At 46.4% G+C, this 26,745-nt stretch overlaps 1 protein-coding gene across 1 annotated transcript in view; it reads left to right on the top strand.

Annotated features, from left to right (window-relative positions):
• Positions 1–26,745, top strand: part of TNNI3 (troponin I3, cardiac type) — a 54,295-nt gene that overhangs the window by 23,796 nt on the left and 3,754 nt on the right. The window contains exons 4-8 of the mRNA XM_069642598.1: positions 10,318–10,359; positions 11,689–11,820; positions 17,188–17,277; positions 18,523–18,708; positions 19,860–19,980. Coding sequence (XP_069498699.1) covers positions 10,318–10,359; positions 11,689–11,820; positions 17,188–17,277; positions 18,523–18,708; positions 19,860–19,961 — 552 coding nt within the window. The 3' untranslated portion in view covers positions 19,962–19,980. The remainder of the gene's footprint in view (positions 1–10,317; positions 10,360–11,688; positions 11,821–17,187; positions 17,278–18,522; positions 18,709–19,859; positions 19,981–26,745) is intronic.

Genomic DNA, 26,745 nt, shown 5'->3' with positions numbered 1-26,745 from the left:
ACCCAATGGCCTTCCCTGCCTATCCACCATTCACAAGGTCTTCTGAGAGAAATGACCCAACTAACTTCAGAAGCTGGCGTCCTGATAATACCCCATGGATTTGGTGAATCTTACTGGATAGACAAACAGAAGATGAACGGGAAGAAACAGAGAGGTAGGACTCTCTGTTACTGTGCTGTTCTGGAACAATCTGGATCAGCCACTCAAGGTCTATCAAAGGTTGAGGGAAGAACTTGTCAGTGTTCTTTTCCAATAGGCCTTCAATCAGGAATGTGGTTTCGAGGGAAGTTCCCGTGGGAAGAGCCATCCTTTCACTCCGGTGAATGTTCAGCGCCATCGATGATGTCCAGGAGACTTCATTGTACCGGCCCGATGTCTGTCTACAAGATCTACTGGCACAATAGGCTACTTAAAGTTTAATATAACCCGATGACCTCCAGGTATACCAACCCCGAGGACAGGGCCTGAAGGGCACTCAATGGCCCCAAAAGTCCAAACGACTGTGGCTTGGCCGAAAGGTGACATGTCTAGAGTGACACTTAAACGCTTACAGAAAAGCATTTAAAAAATGAATCTCGAAAACCTGAAGAAGTGCTGTTCTTTCTGACAGGACGTCCTCCTAAAATGAGCCGCCATTCCCAGCAGCAACTCTGCCCCTGTCATGGCAGCCTCCTGGGAAACATGGCGCTGCTGAAATTCCAAAGTTTAAAGACCAAAAACCATACAGGTGTGAGAGCAATTTGCAAAAAGTCATGTATTTAGAAGTTGCAGAATTTGGCAAGAAAACACATACAAAAAAATCTTAGCAGCCTCCCTCTCATTTCAATACTTCCAATTGCTAAAATGTGGGGGCACATGGGGGGGCTATAGAGTAAAGGATCCTCTATGATATATATTTGACACTGCTAAACCTACTTACAAAAGTCAAAAATGTAGTACATTTAGTTTCACGAAAGCATTCCATAACACATTACAGAACATAGATAACCTCTGTTCACTGAGTAGCGGTTCAGATGAGACGTGTTACCGTGCATGTTTTTACGAAGTTCACTTTTTGTGCATATTCCAAAAATATCCTTTGAAATGTCCCTGGTGCACAAGATAATGCCTTTTTTAATGTTATGTTATATTAAAGGTACTTGTATAGCGCACCTTCACCAACGGAATTGGTCCCCAGGCGCTTTGACGGATCTATAACCAAGAAGGAGGGCAGATGGATTAGTCGGGTGGAGTGGGAGTAGGAGAGTCAGAGAAGTGGTGTGCTGTTGGCGGCTTCAGTTCGGTGGTGCGCTGAGCCTTGGTGCAAGTATCGGACCGGACGAGACCTCGTGTGCTGTTGGTGCTGTTTGTGTGTTTGTATGTTGTTGATGCAGTGTTGTAAAGTGTGTGCGGATTGCTGGGTGAAGGATGGTTGTGTGAGTTTTGGGTGTGTTAGGTATGCAGAGGGTTGAAAGTAGAGTTAGTGGTTTCGGAATTCTGGTTCTAATTTAAGTTGTGTTCCTTTGGGTGGGGTTGTTACTAATTTCTTATTGGCTGTCTGGCTGTAGAGTGTGATGGTGCGGCGCGGTCCCAGCTGTATTCAATGAGCATTGTATAATGTCATTAGGTATGTCTCATTTCTATCCCTCTGTTGTGGGAGCTGTTATGTTTTGTTGATGTGTACAGTTTGCTGTTGGCCACTCTCTCCTGGCATATTGCCCTGTCTGTTTATAACACTTTATTTTTTTTAAACGGTTTTTATTGCTTTTACAACCAAAACAACCTGCAACAAACTTGCATTACTTATCATTATGTTACACAATATTTACATTTATATTTGTATGTCTGTTGCTTAATTCGAGCCTACTCCGTTTCTTGTTCAACATCTGTTTCTGCTTCGGGGGTGCATGCTCCAGTGTCCTCATCCGAGTCCTGGTCACTTGACCCGTCCTGGGCAGGCCCGTATAGCGTGGCTACTAAATGCTTCCAGGCTGTCAGGGATGCTGCTTCCTCCTCCCCTCCTCTGTTTCCAGTTTCCTGCCATACTGCTGTTTCGGCTTCAGCCCACTTTTGAAGGTCTCTCCACCACACTTCCGTTTGAGGTCTATTGCATGCTTTCCATCCCATAGCAATTCTACGTTTGGCGAGTATATACGCCAGGTCTTTTAATTTGCTCACATGTCTTAGGTGCCGTGGTCTCGGGATTCCTCCTACTAGGCAAGCCCATGCTGATTCGATATTTAGTTTAATCCCCTTTTCATCTAGGCGGTGCGCTATTTCCTCCCAGAATTTCCCAATTTCCGGGCATGCCCAAAACATGTGTGTCATTCCCACATTCTCTACTCCACATTTGGGGCATGCCTGCCTGTTTGCGTTCTTGAATTTGGCTATTTTATGGGGAGTCATATATGCTCTATGTGTTATGTACAACTGTATCTGTTGTAACCTCGGTTTCTGGAAACCTTCTTGTGGTATCTTTGGGTCTGCTCCCACATCCCATCACTCATGGACTCACCCAGTTCCTCCTCCCAATTTTGCCTTCATTGTACCACCTCTTTCCCAACTTTGGACATCAACAGTTTGTATAATCTGGATATTTCATGACCCCCCTCTGCTATGTCATATATTGTTTCAATGGCGGAATCGGGTTGTTCATCTAGCACTACCTCTGACCATGTGTCTTTAATCCGCCGTACCAATCTATTGTATGTAATATATTGTCCTTCATGTAGCCCCGTTTCCTCCATCAACGCTCCGAATACCTTAATCTCCCCTTCTTGCCATATGTCCCCCATCGTTGCAATGCCCACCGGCTCCCAGTGCCTCCTTATTGTCCCTATTAATTGCCCATCCCTTCCTGCCAGTGCGACCAGTGGTATCTGTGGCGAGCATGGGGTTGGGTTTTCTATGACCCGACACAACCTGCGCCATATCTCCCATCCCAACACCAGCATCTTTGAGCGCACTCTCGCCTGCACCCTGGGCAGCCATATCATTTCTTTAAGGAAGAACGGGCACATTCCAATCTCAGTAACCTCGATTCTGTGGTGGGGTCCTCCGATACCCATTTGGCCACGTATTGCACTTGGCTAGCTATGTAGTAAATCTCATCATTTGGCAGTTTTATCCCCCCTTTATCGTATGAGTTCTGCAACTTCCAAAGGGCAATTCTATTTTTAGTGCCATGTCACAGGAAGCCCCTGCATATGCTCTGTAGTTTCTTGAAGAATCGCCCCGGTATCAAGTATAGGATATTCCCCAAAAAATGCAGTAGCCTCGGTAACACCACCATTTTCAACAGCGCCCCTCTGCCCATCATTGTCAAGGGGAGCTTGGACCAAAACTTCATGCTATTCTCAATTTATTTTCTGTATTACTTTGTTAGTGTTTTGTTGGTGTTCCACCACTATCACGTGGTAAATATCTCTCCCCAGATATCTAAACGTGTTTGGCTTCCATGGTATTTGTAAAACCGGTAGTTCATTATGTGGGATCCATATATACCTCCCCAGGGGAAATACACATGATTTCCTGGGATTCACTGCTATGCCTGACAACAAGGCAAATCTCTCCATCACCTCCAAGATGTATTGGAGATTTTCCTCGGGGTATCGCAAGTACAGTAGCATGCCATCTGCATATAGGGAGAGTAAGCACGGTTCTCCTTTTATATTCATTCCTACTTCCTCGCACTGTTGTCGCAAGCATATCGCCAGCGGTTCCAGTGCTAGGATATAAAGCATCGGGGACCACGGGCATCCCTGTCTGGTCCCCCTTCCTAGCTGCCATTTTGTGGAAATGATGGCGCCCGTTTTTACTCAAGCAATTGGTGCACTATACAGTAACTTGACCCACTTGAGGTACCCTGGTCCAATCCCATAGTGTGTCAAGGCTGCGATCAGCCAGGGCCATTTGACAGAGTCAAAGGCCTTGATCGCATCTAGTGATACGATAGCCATCTCATCTGGAACCTCTTTTGTGCATTCTATTACTCGGTGGAGTCTTCTGAGGTTATCAGATATGTTCCTACACGGGACATATCCTGTCTGGTCTGGGTGTATTAGTTTGTTAATTATCCTTTTCATTCTATTTGCTAACACCGCTGTAATTATTTTGCTATCTTGATTTAGCATCGAGAGCGGCCTGAAGGATCCGCAGTCTTTCCCTAATTTGTTGGGTTTGGGCAGTGCGATGATTATTGCTTCTCTCAGGGACTCTGTTAGCTTGCCTGATTCGTATGTCTCATATAGCATCATTTGCAGCGGGGATAGCACCTCGTTCTTATATGTTTTATAGAATTCACTAGGTAACGCATCGGCCCCTGGGGTTTTACTGGTTGGTAGCCGCACCACCACTTCTTCCAGCGCTTATTTGCGGTAGTCCTATGTCTTCTAGTGTATCTGCCATTTCCCAGCTATCGTGCCCTTCCTTATCGTTATATAAGTTCTGATAGTATTCTTGGAATTCCCAATTAATCCCCTCCTGTGTATCTACCATCTGCCCATCTTGGCCCATTATTTCTCTGGTCACAGCTCGGGGGGTCTCACTTTTGTATGGCCATGCCAATATCCTACTGGGCTTATCCCCTCCCGCGTGTTGCCTTTCCACATATTTCCTATAGTTCAAATGACACAGTCTCTGCCAGCGCTCTACACACTTCTGTTGCAGTTGGCTTATAATATCTGATAATAAGTTCCTTCGTGTCCCCACCCTTACTTAGAATTGCCTCAAGTTCGGTTTCTGCCTGTTGCAGGTCTCTTAGTATGCCTCATTGTAGCCCTTTGGATTTGGCTATCGCTACCCTTTGTCACTACCTTGAAAACCTCCCACAGAGTGCCGGCTGATTCTACGCTCCCAGTATTGGTCACAAAGTATTGTTCAATCCCTTCTCTCAGGTCCTCTCTAAATATCACACCCTTCAGTGCTTCTGCTCTGAGCCGCCAAGTAGGTATCCTAGCTCTTGGGGGTCTGTATTGCCACGTTAGGAGCAATGGTGAGTGGTCCGATAGGACTCTTGCCTTATATTCTATCTGTATAGTTTCAGCTATCAATTCCTGTGTTACAAACATATAATCTATTCTCGTGTACAGATTTTGTGGGGCAGAGTAGTGTGAATATTGCCTTTCTTGTGGGTGGTGAGCTCTCCACGTGTCTTCCAGGCAGAAATCCGTCAGCAAAGCCTGTAGGGCCTTTGCTGCTGGGGATGGCCTGTCTAGTTTATTATCCGAGCGGTCTATTTTCGGGTACAGCTTACAATTAAAGTCTCCTCCCCATATTACCCCTCCCATGTATTGGCTCAATTTACTGTATAAGTTCCTATAGTATGTCACTGTGTCTTGGTTCGAGGCATATGTATTTATTATGCAAATTTCTTTCTTTTCAATCAGCCCTCATATCGCCACCATCCTCCCATCTGACTCCGCTGTGGATTGTAGTCGCTGAAACGGGACATGCGGCACAACCCATGTGATGACCCCCCCGGCATAGGCCGAGTATTTGGCCCCAATGACAGTTCCCTTCCATTTCTTTTGGAGCACTTCCAGCTTCTCTTTCGTCAGGTGTGTCTCCTGTAGGAGAGCTATGTCTATTTTCTGCCTTCTCAGGTACATCATGACCTTATTCCATTTTAGATAACTGTTGAGCCCCCTGAAATTCCAGGAGATTACCCTTAGGTCAACCATGTATCAGTCCCATCTCGGCCCCTTGCGGTGTCTGCCCAGTCCCTATTCAGAGTTTTTGCAATTGCATGTAGGCTCTTTCCCCAACTTAAAGGTCCCCTAACTATTAACACATCGACTCCCCCCGCCTCGCTTCCTCCCTTCCCAGCCCCAACATATTACCCAACTCCCAATATTCCCCCCCCTCCCAACTGTGGCCCAGCTCCATCCCTGGATCTCAGGCACCCCCGCATCTAGCCCTTTCTCGGCTTCCGCATGTTCTCGGGCACTGCAGGGAAGTGTCGTCTTTGGTGCCTTCACTTATCTACCTACTGGGGTTCGGTACTCCGCTTACGTTGACTCCCTTATTGAAATTTCCTATTGCGCATTTGTTGCTCTTAGCTTCGTTATGCAGTTCTATATTTCAGTCCAATGCGTCCCATTATTTAACATACCAGTTGGTGAAGTCAATACTTTACCAACGCTTCCATACGCATTGTTCTTGTCCTGCGCCTTGGGGCCACTCCTGCTTCCGGTGGTCTCGAATGTCGTACCAGGTCACTTATCCTGTCCTTCTCCTCCCTGCCCATCTCAAGAATCCTGGAGGCCTTGAGCGTCCAGCCAATCCGTTACCTCCTCCGGGCCGTCAAAGAAGTGTGCTTTGCCTTTGTATAAGACCTTAAGTTTCACAGGATACAAAAGCATGTATTTAAGGCCAGTTGTCCGCAATCTTCTTTTCACCGCCACTTAGCTGTATCGTTGTCTCTGTACCACCATAGTATAATCCGGGTATGCAGTAACCTTCTCCGATGCTCATGTTATTGTTCCCCCCTTGCGGAAGAATTCCAGGATCTTTTCCCTGTCTCTATAATTTAGTATCTTGGCTATGATTGCCCGGGGTGGGGCTACGGGTTGAGGCCTCCTCATTAGTGTTAAACTATTAAACTGTTATCAATAACTATTGCTTCCAAGAAAACACTAACCTGGTCAGACAGCAAAATCCAGTGGAGGAGGCAAATGCAGAAGAGAAAGATCTTGAGAGCAGTCCTGCCCCTCCCTCACCGGGAATAATATGACCAGCAAGGTAAAGAGCACGGCCCCCAGGGAAACCCTCCGGGGGGGAAAAACCCTGTGTAGACGCAGGCAACAGGACTTCAGGAATAGGTCTTGAGGTAGGTCACAGTCCTCTGGAGTATGGAAGGCGTGATGGCTGTGGTGAGTTCTCTACGGATGAGAGACGGAACAAGTAGGTATTCTGTACGGAGAAGGCAGAGTACGAGGAATAGGAAAAGTAGGAAAGCTAACACTTACTGACAAATCCTAAATGGGGTAGGCTAAAGTGCGTAAGCAGACCCAAATTGTTGTAGGTAGGGGCACCTATGTCAAGAAATCCTGGGAGAAGAACAACACTAAGAAGAGAGAGAGGATTACTTTCTGAGGACAGAGGATGAAGATCTAATAAGGGAACTATTGGCAGAAACAAAGACTCACTTTCCTGAGAAAGGCGGGAAAATTGCAATTCGCTATGTGGTTGAAGGATGTATACGAATCGCTTGGTAGAATGCGAGTAAGGAACGAAAGCCGCTTTGGGGACACCGCAGAAGAAGAGCGTCGTTGGGAATGTCTAGATGTAGAAAGATTCAGATAAGAAAGTTTAGAAGGTAGAAAGTACGCACAACAGTGGACACAAGCTGAAACCTAGGAACGAACTTACAGAGCGCTGATAAACACAGTAGTGACACATTGGATTGCTGGCCTTCTGTCAGTATATGGAATCACGTGGCCAGCCGGTATCATCCCTCATGAACGTGAATTGACTGTACCGCTGTCTCCTGCATAGCCAAAGAAGTCGGCGGCAATATTGGACGTACTCATTCGTATTGCACCACATAGCCGTCTGCGCTGCCAAAGAGACCAACGCCGGAATGGTGTAATAATTAGGGCCCTGTGCGCCCGTTCTATAGCAAATCCCTGCGAGAGCTTGCCGGCTCCTATCTCCTGGAAGAGCATATTTTCCACATAGTCTGTGGGGTCTGGGCCTTCCTCCCCCTCCAGCAGGTATGTTATTGCGTCACGCTCTTCCTTTGGCCTGCTCTGCTCGGTTCTCTAGATTGGTCACTTGCTGTTTCAATATGTGGACCTCCTTAGCATTGGTGGTGCTGGTCTCTGCGATTACTTTCACTGCACTCTCAAGGCGCTCGTTCTTTCTACCAGTGCTCGCACATCCTGTTTTAGCAGGCCTACCTCTATCCCTACTGCATCTATATTTGTTTCTAGGGCCGCTTTCAGATCTACCATCGCAACTCCCCATGTGGATTTCAGTTCAGTTATGGCCGCTAGGATCTGAAGATCATTTGACGGAGCCGTCCCACCTTCCGGTGTTGTAGTCGTTGCTTGTGCAGGTGTGTTTGGGGTCTGTTGTGGTTTGGCAAAGATGTTTGCCCTTTCCTTTGCCTCCCTTGTGCGCCATTTCAGCTTGCGTTTCCAGCGCTACCCGTCCTCCTCTAAGGGTTGCATGCTGTTGGCGTGTTTTGACACAGGTATGGCCCATGGTTTTTAGTTGGTGTGCGTTGCACGTCGTGGTGCAATGGCCTCTATCTCTTATTTGAGTGTGTTCCCCAGTTTTCGCAGCACTCAGGCGCCTCTTAGGGAAGTGATGCCGAATTCAGCTGATTGAGCTCTCAGGTATCTGGCTAGTAACTTCTATTGGGTGTGCTGCGGTCCTGCCAGACATGTGTTCTTCTTGCAGTCTTCACCGGGGGTATGCTCTACCCGGCCGCCCTCCTAGCGGCTTGTCTGGCACCGCTGTATGGGGTGTCCGCCTCCTTTCACTCTTCCTTATGTGGCACAGCTATTTCCCCATGCGCGTAGCGCGGAGCTTAGCAACTGTATTTCTAGTATTGTATCAACTACAGATGACTCCAGCCCCCTGCTTCCACGGAGCTTCCTTAGCATGCACTCTGTATGCTCGTGATTTCACTTCGCTGTCTGTGCCCTCTGACAGCTGTGTCTTGGTTCCCGGGGCTTAATATGCACCTCTATTGTCCTCCTAAATTCGATTTTGCCATGCTCACAAAGTCTGGGTATTCAGTGTCCTGCAATGAAGTGCGCGCTGCTCGCCAGGATAACAATGCATAAATGCTTACTTTCCTTTTTATTTCCCCCTTATTGAGTGAGGGTAGAGGTGGCGTTGTGCAACATGTAACAGTCCCTGCATTTCGTAGTGCCCATTGTCTATGGTCCGCTGGGTCGTTTTCAACACTGCACAGCAATGGTGTGCTTCATTCACTCACTTCTTTTGTTGTGCTGCCCGGACTTTGCTGCACCTCTCTGCGGCCCCCCGGGTTGACCCAGCTCCCCATTCAGTGTCCCCGCTTTTCGGAGTCACTGGCCCCGGCGCGCTGGTTTATGCAGCGCCTCCACGGGGGTGCTCCATCCGCTCGGTGATTCTTTTAATCAGGAAGCTGCTGCCGTTTCTGGTCGCACGGATGTCTGGGGGCGACCGCCGCCCTGGCGTGTTTCTCCGCTTACCCACTGATTATTCTTCTGTCCTATACAGTCGGCTCCACTCACATGGTTGCTGGTTTCTTTTATCGCGACTCGCTTCTTACCGGGCATTGTCCTTGCATACTCGAGTTCCTTTGTTCTGAACTCACCGCCATCTTGGTATTCGCCGGCAACTTTTGTCCAGGACTTTAGAGTTCATAACTTCGAGCATACTTGCACGATCCATTCGCAGTAGCTCGCGTCGGAGTCCGTGTACTTTCATGCTGCATTCAACTTGTTTTCAGGCTGGATATTGCAGTTTATAGGCATGCGCCTACAGGGATCGATTGTCGGATCCAGGGAGCTCCACAAGAAGAGCAGCCTAGTCCATGGCTGCCAAGCCACGCCCCCTGCCTGCTAATAACACCTAAAGGGGAATTAGAGTTAGAAAGGTCCTCCACAACCTTCCTAGGCACTCTTCATTGGACAGTTTATCCAATTTCTTGAGATCCTGTCGACAAGATACTTAGCAGAGAAATGATCACTGAATGAAGCCCCCATCTGCCATCTTCTCAGCCTCAGTGGTTGCCATCTGAGGTCTGGGATCGGTGGAGGGGCATCCGTCTAATGCTGCCACTGTTGGGCTTGGCTGGGTCAGGGTGCATCACAGAAGAACATTTAGAGAAAGGGTATTTAAAGAGAGAAGAACCATCCCTGACCTTTGACCTTTGCAGAGATGTTTGACCAAGGCCCTTGTACCCTGGCACTGCTCTTCCCTGAATCCATCAATGGATATAGGAAATCTGGAACAAGCTACTCCCCCTGCCCCCCACCTGCGTGTAGAACCATCATGCAATGCACTGACTCTCCTCCCCCCGGCCCGTCCCCCACGGACTTCTGTTTGCTCTCCTTGTAACTAACGCCTAGATGCCTATGGGCTGTGCGCGCTGCTATAAATCTGGAAATAAATAAATATATTACAAAATAACTAAATAAATAGGTCCCCTCGACTCTTCTTCAGGGTGGAAAAAGACCAAGCAGCCCCTCTGTCTACCTCTTCTTGTGGGGGATGGTGGGTTTGGGGGGCTGTGTCTTTCACTGGTATGTTAACATATCCTCAAACCCAGTTCTCGCGTGTACCAGTGAAATGTCTTCAAAATTGACTGTAGTAATCTGTCTCTCTCTTGTCTGGCAGAGAAAACCCAAGATCACAGCCTCGCGCAAGCTGCAGCTCAAGGTGAGACTGGTTCTGTGTTTGTTTTGGTACCTTGACATAAACATGCATGCAAACACTACCTATGCTTATCTACACCAAGAGATGAACTCGGAATCAAATGGTCTCTGTAAGGCAGATGTGTATGATATGATATGATAGGTTATTTATAACGTGCTTAATACCCAGAGGTTTCTAAGCGCAGACCCGGAGATCGAACCTGTGTTGCTCCGTGTTGTCTTGCTTCCAAGGCGAGCACGTTGCCCCTGAGCTATCCTCCCTAGACAGTTCAAACCTCTCAGAAAGGGTGCAGGAGAATGATGTGCAGGTTATGGTGGATAACCCTGGGAAGGCCATGAATCCTGTAAGAATGCAATAAAGGCACCTGTGGAAATCATATAGTCATTACCATTCAGATTGGGAAAAGGGCACTCTAAGTCATGTAGGAATTTAACTTAAGGGTTGACAGAAAGAGACTGGGAATTCTATAGAAATTAGAGGAGCCGATGGAAAGTGCTTGGAATCCTGTAGGGATGTCAGAAGGAGGCACATTGAAAAGCTCTAGAAACTCTGTCCTAATTGAAGAAATGGGAAGTGGTGAGAGGACTATCCCTTGGATGCAGGCCTCCACTTCTAGAGTCTTGCTTGAAATGCAGTCCCTTTTCTGCCGAGTTACCAGGTTGTCCCATATCAGGAAACAGATCTTCAGCCAGTCCTGGCTTTTAGCCTCACGTCACTTTGAAATGTGCTACTTGAAATACATTTGTAGTAGGAAAAGAAAACTACAGGTACTGCATTGCAATGTAAAAGCAGTTGAGCTAAAAGCCACTGGTGGCTGGTGAATGTTTTAATTGGAGGGGTGTAAATATTTGCCACGAGTATGTGGGACTGACACAGCATAGACAGGGAGCCCAAACCAACCGAGGGAGGTTCCGGTGTGTGCGAGTAGATTCTCCCACAGAGAACGTTTTAAAAATCTTCCCTTCCCCTCTCTCCCATCCAGGGGTGTTGCTAGGCCTGGAAAAGATCCGGGGCTACAATAATTTTGGGACTGTCTGGACGGGCTAACGAGCCTTTTTGGTTGTAACCCCTGTGCTTCTATCCAGGGCTACAACCAAAAGACCTGGGGCTGTAGCTACCTCACCCCTCCCAACCCCGATAGCAACGTTTCTGCTCCCATCCCACCTTCCTCACATCCCCTTCCTTCCCTCCTTCTCTCCCGTCCTTACACTTCCCGTCCCCTCCCTCCCGCTTCCTGTCACCTCCCGGCCCCCTCCCTTGCTCTCCCGCCCTTTCTCAATTTCCTTTCCCCTCCCCTCCCTCATTGACTGTTTTCTTTTCCTTTCGACAAAGTCGTTAATGCTGCAAACCGCAAAGCACGAAATGGAGCAGGAGGAAGAGGAACGGGCACAGGAGAAGGAGCGGTACCTGTCCGAGAACTGCGAGCCGCTTCACCTCTCTGGACTCTCCCTCTCTGAGCTGCAGGTCAGAACGTTTTTTAAAATTCATTTGCTGTGTGTCTAGTGCCGCTTGGTGGCGCCAAAACATAAGACGTGAATGTCCTGATACGAAAGTATTTAAATCATGCGTGGTGCAAAGAAACCACGCTCGGCTGGGCGAAATCCCAAGCGAAGGCGCATCTTGTGGGCGACTGCAGGTGCAAAGTAGAGGTGGGCAGTGGGCACAACCAGCAAGAGAGACAAGACCGTGGTTGGTGGGCTTAATGGCCCTCTTGCATGAATGCTTGCAATAAATGGGGGCATTAGCCTTTACTTGCACGGGGCCCCACATGGGCAGTGTGCATGCAGCTTACTTTGCAGCAAATCCATCGTTAGGCGTGCATGACTGATCAAATATTGACTGCTTGCTTTGAGGTGCCTAGGCCAGGCAGAGGTGAGTGGACCTAAGCACTCATGCTGGTGTGTGAGTGTGTGTGAGCATGCAGAAGTGCACACACAACATACAACACGCACACCAACACATACACACACCTGTGCACAGGGGCGCAACGGGGTCTAAGTGGTGATGGGAGGGGCGACTTCATAAAATAGGAGGGGCAAACTTGGAGGCTCCGCCCCACTCTTCTGACCCTCCCCGCACCAATGGTCTGGTGTGGGGACCAACTATAAAGCACAATATGCAGAGAGGTGATGAGCGTCTTTCTTGAAATTAGCAGCTTTAAAGTTTTACAGCGTTTGTTCAAGTACATTTTTTCTGAACAAACAGAGTAAAACGTTACCACCGCCAGTTTCGGGAAAGGCTTCCCTCACCTCTCTGCCTAACAAAATGCAAGTGCGCACATCCAGGGACGCACCCAGGCTAAAATTTATGTGGGGGCTAACCCTTCAAATGTTGGGAGAGTGTGGGGCAGTACTCTGGACAACCCAAGCAAATTCAGTGGCTGAGGGCATCGGGGGAGAAAATGTAATGTTGGTTCTACCACAGTTAGTCCAATGTGCTAGAATCTCTGGTGCACTGACTGGCTGGTGAGACTATGCCTGTCAAATCAAGTGATACGAGACTGGGGGAGGGCCAGTGCAGCAATAATGCAATTCTATGTGGCAGTATTGGAGCCACTAGCAGAGGAGCACCAGGGAACACCAATGTGTCCCTACACTTATTTAAACTGTCCTTTTGTAAGTGTGTAAACATAATAACTCCAATTTTTGCAGTTGAAGTCAGTGTGAGATTACATTATTAGCCCAGGATCAAACACTCACACTAAACAGCGAAGCATGGATTTTAACCCACTCTGCAACTTGGGCATGGCCACCTACTCCACACTTTACTCGGAACACATATTTAAGATTTGGGTGTCATGGCCTACAATAATACTGTCCTATAGAGTTTACTTGCAAAATACACAAATCGCATAGTAAAGCATCATGACAACATGTAAATCCTTATAGCAGCATGTTGGGCCAAAATAATATCAGTGTACCTTTTATTTTCCACATCCGTAATGCAAAACTATAAGATGCAAAAGGCAAAATATCTATTTACCCACTTTATTTTTAACGCTTTAAGACACACAATAAAAGAATTTGTGTAATAAACTCACTTAGATTTGGAGATTCGTCACAAACCTCCAGCGTGTTGTTATGCATGGTTTAAGAACATTCAACTAAGGACATCAGAGCAAACTTTACTTTTTAACATATCAAGCTATTGGACAATGGTTATGGGTATGAACACATTTTGAAAGGGTGCTTTATTGTGTTACTAGGTGGTCTTTCAGTTGGAAATTGACCATTATGTATAAGAAGGGCTCTGCTGCTGATGACAAAAGAAAGGTGTTGTCGAGTTCATTACAGCACTGACCGCAGAGCCAGGGACACAGCCTGTGTGTATCAGGGGGGCTGTGACTGGGGAGACGGGCAGTGCTTGATGATCGGATCCGAGCCGAGCAGATTTGCCTCGGAAGAAAGAAAATGCGCCAACAGGACCATGTACCTGATCTTTGAACTGTTAAAGCCCCGCCCCTCCTCTAGCATTTCGGGGGCGGGGGTTCAGCCCGGTCAGCTCAATGACGTTGCGCCCCTGCCTGTGCACGCTCCTGCATCTTCCCCATGCTCACACACTTCCCTCAATGCTCGTGCACCTCCTGCACGAGACAAGCACCCTCTGGGCATGTGTGGACATGTCTTCACGCGCGCACACGCCTGCATGCCTATTGCCCAGAAATGATTGAAAGCGACTGAAGATTGCGAGGGCGAACAAAAGAACGAAGGGAGATTGGCAGGAGTTCCCCCTCAAGTCTTTTTTCTAAAATAATGGGTTCACTTAAAGTGGGACATTTTCAGTGCACTTTCTGTGAACAATTGCGTAAAAGCCAAACAATTTGCAAACGGTTCCGCAGGTTAACTCCTAAACATGAAATAGGTGCTAGTGGCCGACAGTACGCAGGAGCATTTTCCAAACCGTTTTCAAGATGTGGGTGCACAGATTTTTCCTGTAAGAACACAGTGTTGCCTTTGCACAATAATTGCTGTTTGCAATTGTAAAAACACTCCCACGAAAAACACTCCGCGACAAATAATTTAAATTTCCACAATCTGGAAAGTGAATGAATTAGGGGGGTTCATAGAGGAGTTTCTGTTTGCACGGGTCAGAAATTTACGATGCTGTATTTCTTGTTTTTTAACCTTGTAAATAATATGTATTGTTTTGTATTGATGAATTTATTTTTTATACAATCTTTTTATCGTGTAATTTTCGGTACCGTATAAAATATATTGTGCTATTTGAGCAGGAACACAGCTGTCTTAGCTTTGCCCAATAATGCATGCACATCTTTTCAACATTTACCTTCGAGCAGCGGCAGTGCTACCTCCTACCCCCTAAGGACTTCCTCAAGACGCAGGGGTCAAGAGCCTCCTTACACCCCTCTTTCTCCCTGCTCTGGAACCACGACAAGGATGGGATCAGCAAGCCACCCCTGGCACACACAACTTGTCCTCTTGCACATGCCATACTTGCATGTAGACATACCCTTTCCAACACCCCATGCATGCATCCAAGCACACTTGCACACATGCTCACCACCTACTTAAGTTGGTGGGATGGCTTTATTTTGCCCTGCAATCTTTGCTTTTTGCTGGACTTCCATCATGTTCTGCTTTTTTGGTTTATCATGGCATTTTCTTGCTGTTTGATTTCTTCTTGATCGTGTTCTCGCTTGTTCTGTCTCTTCTGTGATATTTTGTCATCATTTCTCTATTATGTACCATTTCACTAATTATTGCAAAATGTGTAATGTGCTATTGAAGAAAAATAAACAAACATCAAGAAAACATGCCCCCACATACATCTGCATGTACATGTGCCTCAATATGCATGGACATATGTCTCCACAAATGAATACATAACATTGGTGCAGGCACATGTCTGCGCTAATGCCCACACACTTGCGTGCACAGACCTCTGCATGCGCAACCATGTATGGTGTGCATGCACACCAATGCATGCTCTCTCATACCTCAGTGCATATGCACACTGTGAGAAACCTGAGGCCATCCTCACCCTATGGTCATCCTCTCAGGTGACCAGGGAAAGGCCATCGCTCTTGGATCATGACCCTGGGGGTGGAGAAGCGAGGGAGGATCACCTGGGTGGAGTGTCCTTGGGGAGTGGGGACAAGATGTTCTCAGGTGAGACGCAGTATTCCACATTTCCCTTTCAGGGAGAACCCTATTTCCCAGAGGCAGTTATGGGGTATTGCTATCCCTGTGCCACTGGCCAGGGATGTGTCCAAGGGTAATACTACTCTAGAAGCACCAGAAAGAGGGGGAAGAAGAGGAAAGGGCTTACACAAGAGACCTGGTATCCTCCTTTCACTATGGAAGATCAACCTAACCCTCCCCCAGCCTTTATAGATTGTTGTAAGCCAGTTCCCCTCATGTTCCCACCTTTTTCATCTGATAGTATTGAAACGAGGAAGAAGTGATTAGGAGTAATGAACACTAGTGACCTGGTTCACCACTCTAGCACTGAGATGAGGAAGAAACAACTAGGAGTAGTGATCACTAGTAACTTAGTTCACCACTAGTACTGAGATGAGGAAGAGGCGAGTGAGAGTAATGAACACTAAAAACGTATTTTACCACTCTACTACTGGGATGAGAAAGGTGCCTGCAGAGTACTGTGAGGATCAGGCATGCCCCTTTAATTATGGTCAGGCAAGCCCCATTGAGAATGCACACCTGCAACCTGTCAAGTGGTTGCAGGTGTATAAATGGAGAAACGGGGAGGCCGGTGTGGCAGAGACCAGCAGGGGACCATTACTGAGTGGAGGCAGCCGTGGTGGGACCGTAGAAGGAGCCAGGATGCTCTCTTGCAAACTTCCCCCTGTGCTTTTTCCTTCTCTCAATCTGCCCCTCTCCAACGGAATAATACCCTGCCCACAGACATTAAAGCTAGCCCATCAGTCAAATTATTTAAGGCCAGACTTACGCTCCTGTTAGCCAGGGAAGAGGCATCGCCCACCACCACACTACTTCCCATGAACTGCCCCCTCTATGTCCCCATGCACACGCAAATCACACACCTCTACATGTGTTCTCGCTTCTTTGCACGTGCAGACACAACCGTCTGGAGACAGAGAGAGCTAGACCGACATTATGTTTTGCAGGGACACAATATGGCTCTCTTCACTTTCAGGCAGGGGGCGGCCTCAGCTGAACAATGCTAGACTTCCAGCCATCAAACTGTTCTTTTTACTTTGTGACTTTCACTGCATGGCTCCCCACAGTCAAACTGAGTGCTCATTTTAGTGCTTATTTATATATTTACATGTTTACTTTATAGTCTATGGCTATACTACAAGTTGACACTTATGAAAATGTCAACGTTTTAACCAACAAATAATGCATGATACCTGTCATTTAATTAAATCCCCCACTCCTATTGTACCTTGACTTTTTCCTGAGGCAGGATCAGTGCAAGGGGGCAGTTAAAAATAACACTATTGCGCGGTGGAGAGGGTACTCGCAGACATGTGTTATTGGTGGTAGGGCAGGATCCGTGGCTGCATCTCGGGACCTGCCCAGGTACGCCTTCTTGCCAACACAATCATTCTGAGGTATATCGATTGCCAGCATGTGCACGTTCAATGTTTCTATAAGGTTAGGGTTATTCATTCCCCCTGCAATTACACTGATTGGATCTGAATGGTCAGCCGAGGTGGGGCAGTATGTGCGTTGCTGGTCAGGCGTGTGTCTCTGATTCCTTCTTTTCGCTCCTAGAGGCCTTTCGGTGGCACCAGACTCCGGGGAAATGTCCAGATGTCCCTGTCGGCTGGCACGTCTCTGTTTTTGTATCAATGATGTCCTCTGTTGTGTTCCCCTCATACAGGACCTCTGCAGGCAACTGCATGCCCAGGTCGACGTCGTAGACGAGGAGAGGTACGACATGGAGGCAAAAGTCAGCAAAAGCATCACAGAGGTATGGGCTCTACGAAAAGCATCCTACCATCCTGATCCCTACCTCGTTCAGCTCTTCGCCGCTCAGAAGCAGGGTGGACTACAGTGAAATGTGGACATTTCAGGATAGACTGGTTGCTCTGAAAAGGAGTGTAACATGTGACTGGTTCTTCCCAGGCCTAGTCAGGGATGTATCTGGCATGTGGTTGGTACTTCCTCAGCCCAATCAGCCTCCCAGTGCAACCGGCCTCTCTGGAAATCTTCCTGGGTCCCTCAGGGACGATCTTTCTCTGGTCCTGGAGTGAATACCGCTTCTTCGACTTCCTATTGCCATGTGTTTGCTGTCTTAGACATCAACTAATCATACAGAAATGAGGTCAACCCACTGTACAATTCTAGCTATGGGCTCAGGGGGAATCCAACACAAGCAAGAAAGACTCAGAGTATAATCACGCAAATTGGAGGTTCAATGACATTAACGACTGGCGGATCTGTGAAGCAAGGGGGATGCTGGGAAAGTTAGTAGAACTGAGCAGGAGAAAGAGCAAGAGAGCTGTGATGTGCTGTTGGCAGCTTCAGTTCAGTTCAGTTGACACTGTTCGCTGAGCGTAGGTGTGTTTTTAGGTTGGTAGCCGCCATGTGCTGTTGGGCGAGGCCATGTGTGGTTTGTTTAGTTGTTGTGGTGTAGTGACGAGCGTACGGTTTGTTGTGCTGTGTTGTAGAGGTATGGTTGTGTTTAGTTCAGCGCTTGAGAGCTGTGTTCAAAAGGGTAAGCTGTTGGAGAGGGTGCTTTGTGGCAGTGCTCTTTCATACCCCCGCTGTTATCAAGAATAAAAGAATATATATCAAGAATATATTTAATTACATTTTTATATACATCTGTAAGCATATCTAAAGTGCAATTTAGGGAAGCGTATGGTGCATGCAAACCACTTTTAGTTAACATATAATCGCCATGTGCCGCTACTCTGTACAGCGTGGCTATACAGTGAATTGACACCTAGATTGACAATTTATAGTAAACCTTGACACATATGTTTTTCCAATCATTTGTAAATGCCTAGCTGTTTGTGCCTATTCGAGTTTCGGCTGTGGGAGTGAGACATATATATATTTTAAGAAAAACACCCAGCCTTCTTCAGCGCAGGAAATAATTGGCTGGTGGGTGGGGCCCAACCATAGCGTTGGTATGTTCATTTACTTTCTAGAAGTTTTTCATTTCGAAAACAAATGCGCCTCCCTTAAGCCCGCTTCCTCCTCCCAACAGATCGAGGACCTGAGCCAGAAGATTTTTGACCTCCGTGGCAAGTTCAAGAGGCCAACACTCCGAAGGGTGCGCCTGTCTGCAGACGCCATGATGCGGGCCCTCCTGGGCACCAAGCACAAAGTTTCCATGGACCTTCGGGCCAGTCTGAAGCAGGTCAAGCAGGCCAAGAAGGACGATGTGGATAAGGTACAGATGGGACACCCCCTTGCAGCTCACCCTTGGGAAGGTGCCACAATGGTGCTGGGCCAGGTTCTGAAGTATAGCCAGAGACACGCGTGTAGTAGGAGTGGAAAGGTTTACGTTTAGGAAACAACCCTGAGGTCACCAGCCAATTCTCCAGCTCCTCCTTTCCAACTGGCACCGCCCCTTTCTCTCTGGGGTTTAACCCTCAGATTCTCTTTGACTGTGGCCGCATTATCACCCCCTTTCACTGTATCCCTCTGTCTTGCTTTCCCTCATCTCGACCAGTCCCTTGATCATATGCAACGCGTCACTCTTTCCTTGATATATTTCAGAGTCGTTCATCTTGATTAGAACCCTGTGCTCTCAGGTGGGATTTCTTTGTCTCCTAGTTTGAGTTGTCTCCATTCTTTTGTTGCTGAACCCTCACCCTTTCATGTCCTCTGCGCTACTGGGCGAGCTCATTTTACAAAAAGTGTTACTTGCATGCAAAGTACCCCAACATTAGCAGGCTATTTTCTACTTTTGCAACGCAGTGTGCAAATGAAAAGAGGTGCACATAGGCAAAATTGCCTTTACTCATTACATTTACTCTCTGTCTTGTAAAATATGCAAATGCTGCCTACAAATAACAGAGTAAATACTTAGGATTTTCTAAATGTAAATCACTTCCCTGTAACCTGCTCCAACATTCTGACCTACCTTCTACAAGCTATAAAGTATATTTTCGTATACTTTTTCCATGGGCTTTTCTTTATTCAATGGAATACTGCATTGCCCTGTATTGTTCCCTACCCCACTACCTTCTAGAGGGGTAGACTTGATCGGAGGACCGCAACTGCCAGTAAATGAGCCAAGGAGGCCAAGGGGTAGCCTGTTTACTTTGGTGTAGGGATGATAATGGCAGCTCCCTACCCTGTGGCATTTCTTCTAGCAGTCACCATGCAAGAGAAATGACAGGCTCTCGTGAGTTATGCCTATCACACAACCTAAGAGTAATAGGGATATTCATAAATCACTCAGCTGGGAGTAATGTGGTTTATGAGTCCATAGGGCGTTATTGGCTTGTAATTGACGTCAATTCACCATCTATTTCACATTGACCATGTGGCTTTATTTCAAAGGGAACATCAGACTAATCCCTACTTTCCCTGCAGGAGATCCGAGAGGTGGGGGATTGGAGGAAAAATATTGATGCTCTGAGTGGCATGGAAGGCAGGAAGAAGAAGTTTGAAACCTCTGGTGCCGGACAAGGTTGAATCCCTCCTCATACTGGCGGTATGTATCGTGTAATCGGTCAGGTTTGTTTGTAGTGCTTAAAACCTGCCTTTAAAGTTTTTACGGTGCTTTCAAAATGCTCACAAAAAGGGGCTATGTTACAGGGATATGAGGTGGGTAACGCAGTACCACCCCTTGTTGTTAATTGGGTGCTTGAAAATCTCATCTCCGGTTCCACGGTTGACAATCTAGCCCATATGCAGCCAATCCTGCATTCATAAGGCCGCCTCCTCAGGTGGGCATTTGCACGGTCTAGCGGGCCAGGTCTAATGGCCTATAAATGCTCTGTGGACCTTTGGGCCACATTTAAGCTTAGTCTAATATTTCCCCCCTTGTATATTAATGGTTAAATCTGAGGATGCATTCATGAGAGGTAGTTATGCGCCTCCCAGGAACCGATGTGGTGATCAATATTGTATTGTTGGTGTTCCCATGGCTGATCATAGCCTTCAAGTGGGGTTGTATCAACAGATCCACACATTTTCAGAAAAAAGATCCTCATTTTGAGGATTTAGTGGGGGCTTTTAGAGTGCAGTGTGGTGCTCCGCTCAGAGGAATGTGAGGGGATGGGAGTCTGTGGCTGTTGTACTGGTAATCCAGCTGCCCCTTACTGGACCTCGGGGGCTAGTGAATGAAGGCTGAAAGGAGATATGTACAACCCTGCCCCAAGGAGGCTGCACATTCTTCCAGGTTGGCCTGATGACCAATGCAAGTCCCTGCTGGATGAGTGTTGTTTTCTGTGCAGGGATTCCCTCCTTCTGCTAATTGACTAATGTTTTCTGCTGGTGGGAGACCTCCATTGCCTGGAGTGAGAGCTTTCTCGCTTGCTGCCTTGTTCTCCATAGCACACAGACTTTTGGAAGTATTTGACATTCTTGCATACCGACGGAAAATGATTCTCACCCCCACACTTGTCACAGGTGTAGCCGACTGCCGGGGATGGGCCAACGTGAGGGAAATTATAGCCACAGCGGTAGCACTTCTTCTGATCTTTGTTGTGTGTCTTCTCGGACGACCGTACCTGAAACAAAGGAGCAGTGGGTGATGTCTGTGTAATTTTGATGTTTCCCAATGATTCTGTTTGCATTGAGAGTGCCATGTCCACTCTTGCTAGTTGCAATATTTCTTCTTAGGATCTAGTCCTCTCTCTGTAATCATTTCTTGCAAACCTCGGCTGATTCACAGCCGGCAATTGTTTAGGATTTTAGCGCCTCATCTGTTGAGTAGTGTTCAAAGTCACAATATTTCACTCTTTTGCAGTCTCATGACAAAATTGTCCAAAGTTTCCCCTTTTTCTTGCGTGGACGTATGAAAGAAGTGTTGTTCATAATCCATATTCCGTAGTGGTGCAAAATAGTTGTTCAGTTCATGATGCCCTGCAAAGTGTTAGTTGTGCCTCCCGTCATTTCAAATATGATGTCACGCAACACTGGACCTAGTGAGTGCATTACAATTCCTTTGAGGCGACGTTCCTCTCTTACCCCAGCTGCGTCAATGTAGATGTTGAGTTCTTTGAGTCTGGCACCAGCGTGGTGCCAGACTGCTAGTGTCAGTTATGTCAGAAGGCGGGACCATCTGTAATTGTGGAGATTCGTGATTCCCCTCGAGCCTGTCAGACTGTGCGGGTACTGGGGAGAGTGAAACTTGAGTCGAAGAGCTGCTCACGGCATCGTCGTCAGACATGGTGGCAGCTCACTTGAGGAGAAAAGCAGTGTTCTATGCGGGCGCTTGCCCCTCCTGTGGCGCTGCAGGACAGTACCTTAGTGCAGTTAAAGTAAGTAATGCATAGCAGATGTCAGCTGTAGCACACTACCAACTGGAACTCTTTACTGCGTATTAGAAAATTACATAAATGGCAAATTAACCTCAATGGAAATTTAAAGTTTATTTTTTCTGAAATGTCTAATGTTCAGGGCCTGTTTGATCAGAACCTTTTCTCTTTCTATATTTTGTACAAAACTGGCTTTAAATCCTCTGTTATATCCACCAATGGAATACCTCTGTTTTTGCTCATGGTCTGCAGATTTGCATATCGCTGGGCTCTTTAGCACAGGGAAGGCCTATTTCTCTGTCTCTCACTCTCTCTCTATCTCTCTATCTCTCGCTCTCTCTGTCTCTGCCACTCCTCTCTCTCGCTGTCTCTCTCCCTCCTCTCTCTCTATCTCTCTCTCTATCTCGCTCTGTCTCTCTCTCCCGCTCTTTATCTCTCTCTCTCTCTGTCTCTGCCACTCCCTCGCTCTCTCCCTTTATTTATCTCTCTCTCTCGCTCTACCTCTCGCTCTCTCTGTCACTCCCTCTTTCTCTCTCTGTCTGTCTCTGTCCCAGCTCTCTCGCTCTTTCTCTGGCTCTCTCTCTATCTTTTGTTCTCTGTCTCTTCCGATCCCTCTCTCTCTGTCTCTCTCCGTCCTCTCTCGCTCTCTCTCTTTCTCTCTCCCTCTGTCTATCTCTTGCTCTCTCTGCCTCTGCCACTCTTCATCTCTCTACCTCTGTCTCTCTCCCTCCTCTCTCTCTCCCCCTCTCTTTTCTCTCTCTCTCTCGCTCTATCTCTTACTCTCTTTGTCTCTGCCACTCACTCTCTCTCTGTCTGTCTCTCTCGGTTTCTTGCTCTCTCTCTCTCTCTCTGTCTCTCTCTCTCGCTCTATCACTTGCTATCTCTGTCTCTGCCACTCCCTCGCTCTCTCTGTCTCTCTCCCTCTCTTTATCTCTCTCTCTCGCTCTACCTCTCGCTCTCTCTGTCACCCCCTCTTTCTCTCTCTGTCTGTCTCTGTTCCAGCTCTCTCGCTCTACCTCTCGCTCTCTCTGTCACTCCCTCTTTCTCTCTCTGTCTGTCTCTGTCCCAGCTCTCTCGCTCTTTCTCTGGCTCTCTCTCTATCTTTTGTTCTCTGTCTCTTCCGATCCCTCTCTCTCTGTCTCTCTCCGTCCTCTCTCGCTCTCTCTCTTTCTCTCTCCCTCTGTCTATCTCTTGCTCTCTCTGCCTCTGCCACTCTTCATCTCTCTACCTCTGTCTCTCTCCCTCCTCTCTCTCTCCCCCTCTCTTTTCTCTCTCTCTCTCGCTCTATCTCTTACTCTCTTTGTCTCTGCCACTCACTCTCTCTCTGTCTGTCTCTCTCGGTTTCTTGCTCTCTCTCTCTCTCTCTGTCTCTCTCTCTCTCTCTATCTCTTGCTCTCTCTGTCTCTTCCACTCCCTCTCTCTCTGTCTCTCTCCGTCCTCTCTCGCTATCTCTCTCTTTCTCTCACTCTATCTTTCTCCCTATCTCTTGCTCTCTCTGTCTCTCCCTCTCTCTTTCTCTCTGTTTCTGTCTCTCTCCATCCTCTCTTGCTCTCTCTCTCTCTGTCTCTGCCACTACCTCTCTTTCTGTCTCTCGCTTTCTCCCTCTCTTTCTCTCTCTCTCGCTCTTTTGCTCTATCTCTCACTATGTTTCTGTCGCTCTCTCTATCTCTCTGTCTCTGCTACTACCTCTCTTTCTGTCTCTCTCTGTCTCTCGCTCTCTCCCTCTCTTTCTCTCTCTCTCGCTCTCTCTCTTTCTCTCTCTGTCTCTCTCTCGCTCTGTTTCTGTCTCTCTCTCTCTGCCTTCCTCGCTCCCTGTCTCCCTTTCAGTCAAGCTCATTAGAGGCCCTGGCCTTCCGCTTGGGACCTCTAGCTTGGGCGGTGGGAACCTGCCACACAATAAGACCCCCTCTTCTATTGTCTCGAAGTCTTCATTAAAGGACAAACACGCGTATTAGTATGAGCTCCGTGTAGTGAAATAGCTTTGTGATAAATGTACAAGTAACGCCAGTACATTTAGCTTATTAATTAGTTTAAACGGGCTTTCTCATTCAAGCCACATCTTCGTGTATGATTCCATCAACATTCTGGAATCATACACGAAGACGTAACTATGGTAACACTTAACATTCTTACATCTCCCTTTCTAAACAATCAAACTACCAATTGTAATCAACAAAAATTATCTGTCAAAGTTAACTAAACACTAAACAATATATTTTAAACATCACACTGTATATTAATAACCAAGAAAAAGGATACAGTTTCTTCCATGTTTTTCCTTTCTCACGTATCAACCCGTCTTGAAACTGTTACTAAGTTGAACTCTTCAATAATATACATAGTCTTGTTTGTAATTCCATACTCTTTTTCTACATTTAGATCCAGACTGAACACTGTCATTTTTCTCTTCAATAGAACCTTCCTGCGCTTCCATCTCTTGCAACTTTCCTTTTTCTGCAGCAAGACCATCTTCTTCATATCTCATCACTTCCTTTTCCTTTGCCACCACAATATCATCACATGACCATTTCTTGCCATCTTCCAATATCACAGACTTTCTTGAGCACTCCATAACTTTCTGTGGAGCACGAAACTTAGGTTCTCCTTTCATCACACGTGTTGGTTCCCTCACTCTAACCATATCACCTTTCTTGACTTTACTCTCTTGAACGTTTCTCTGCTTGTCATAATAACTTTTATATTTCTCTTGTTTCCTTCTTACTTTGACAACAATGTCATCCATGTTAATTTTTTTACTCTCATTGCTCATCATCCAGGCTGGCCTCAACCTATTGGTGAACAGTCTCCCTCTCATTAAAGTAAATGGCACCTCCTCGGTAATTGAATGTGGTGTGACCTTATATGTTGTGAGAGCTTCCTTAAGTGTCTCCTTCCATGGTAACCCATTTGCCAACGCTAACTGCAATATACCTTTAATGAAACGATTCATTCTTTCTACCAGCCCATTACCCATTGGGTGGTATAACGCTGTAGTATTGTGTTTGATAGATCTGTCCCTTAAAAATCCTTGAACCTCTGACGACATAAACTGGGCTCCATTATCTGACACAATTTCTTGCGGGTCTCCTTCTCTACTGAAAATCTCATCCAAAAATGTCACTACTTTAACAGCAGATACTGACTCCTCTGCTATGCCACATTCCACCCACTTGGATGTATAATCAACCAATACCATTAGATAGATCTTCTGACACTCCAAAGATTCATATGGACCAGCTATATCAATAGCCAATTTAGTCCAAACAGTAACAGGAATGTCCACAGGTTGTAATGGAGTCACTCGTACAGATTTGCTTTTGTCGCTTACAGAGCAAGCAGTACAATTTTTTACCAAGGCTTCCATATCACTCCACATGTTGGGCCACCAATAAGCCTCTCGTACTCTTCTTTTCGTCAACATTCTACCCACATGGCCCTCATGCGCAATGTCCATGATCCTTTTTCTTAAAACTGTCGGTGGTATTATACGATCTCCTCTATATACACATACCTCATCACTGGACAATTCATCCTTAAATCTTTCCCAGTGACTCAGCTTATCATCATTTTCTCTCCAACCAGCTTCAATAGCCTTTCTTAACATCTCTTGTTCAATATCATTGTCCATTGCTTCCATCCAATCTTTTTTTGAAAAGCTAGGATGCACCTGAGCTACAATACAATCCATGCTCTGTTCTTCTCTGAACACTTGTTCATCTTCGACGTTATCTACATCATCCTCACATGGCAATCTAGAGAAACAGTCCGCAACCACATTACTCTTTCCCGGAGTGTACTTTATGGTCACATTGAATTGCATAATAATCAAAGTCCATCTTCTTATGCGTGGAGACATCATGTGGGAATTTTTTGCGTTCAATACATGAACAAGAGGCTTATGATCTGTTCTTACATCTACAGGAATTCCCCAAATAAGACTCTTAAAATGTTCCAATATCCACTTTACTCCAAGTGCTTCTTTTTCTATTGTCGAATAACTTTTCTCAGCACCTCTTAATGTCCTTGATGCAAACGCTATGGGAACCACTTCTCCATTTTGAACTTGTTCCAACATACCACCTAACCCCACATTGCTTGCATCCACTGCTATTCTTGTTCTAGCACTCGAGTCAAACAATTTCAAAGCTGGTGCTTTATTAATCATAGTCTTTATCTTTTCAAACTCCTTTTTACATTCTTCTGACCAAACATATTTCATTCCTTTGCACATTAACTTCCGCATGTTTTCAGTGTTATCAGAGTAGTGGTCAATAAATTTGGAATAATATTCTGTGAGACCCAAAAAACTCCTCAACTGGTCTTTATTATTTGGTTCTGCAATTTTAAGAATGGTGTCCACCAAAGATTTTTTAGGCATGATGCCCTTATCACTTATTCGATGACCCAAATATGTCACTTCATTTTGTTTTATCTTACACTTTTCAATCTTGAGTGTCATACCCTTCTGCTGTAACACTTGCAGCACAGCTAACAATTTTGCATCATGCTCCTCTTGAGAATTTCCTGACACCAAAATATCGTCCTGGAAATAATACACTCCTTGTAGACCTTCAAAAAGATGATGCATTAACCTCTGGAACACTGCAGCAGCCGAAGCTAACCCAAACGGCATTCTCTTGTACCTAAAAGCTCCCAACGGCGTCACAAAAGATGTCAAATGTCTCGATCCTTCCTCAAGTACCACCTGATGGTAGGCCGACGACAAATCCAAAGTCGTGAAAAATTTTGCTGGACTCATGGTGGATAACATTTCTCCAATATTCGGTAAAGGATGTCGATCAATCCATATGTTTGCATTTAAATCTCTTAAATCAACACACATTCTGATGGATCCATCTGTTTTTCTAACCAATACAATAGGCGATAACCACTCCGAACTTTCAATTGGTTCAATGACATCTTGTTTGCATAGTTTCTCTAACTCAGCCTTTAATGCATCTCTGGTGCCGATGGGTATACTTCTCACTTTATGT

The sequence above is a fragment of the Ambystoma mexicanum genome, chromosome 1q (assembly GCF_040938575.1).
Source record: "Ambystoma mexicanum isolate Mex_15411 chromosome 1q, UKY_AmexF1_1, whole genome shotgun sequence".
NCBI lineage: Eukaryota > Metazoa > Chordata > Amphibia > Caudata > Ambystomatidae > Ambystoma > Ambystoma mexicanum.
Note: the sequence above shows the minus strand (reverse complement) of the source record. Positions and strands in the feature narration are given on the sequence as shown.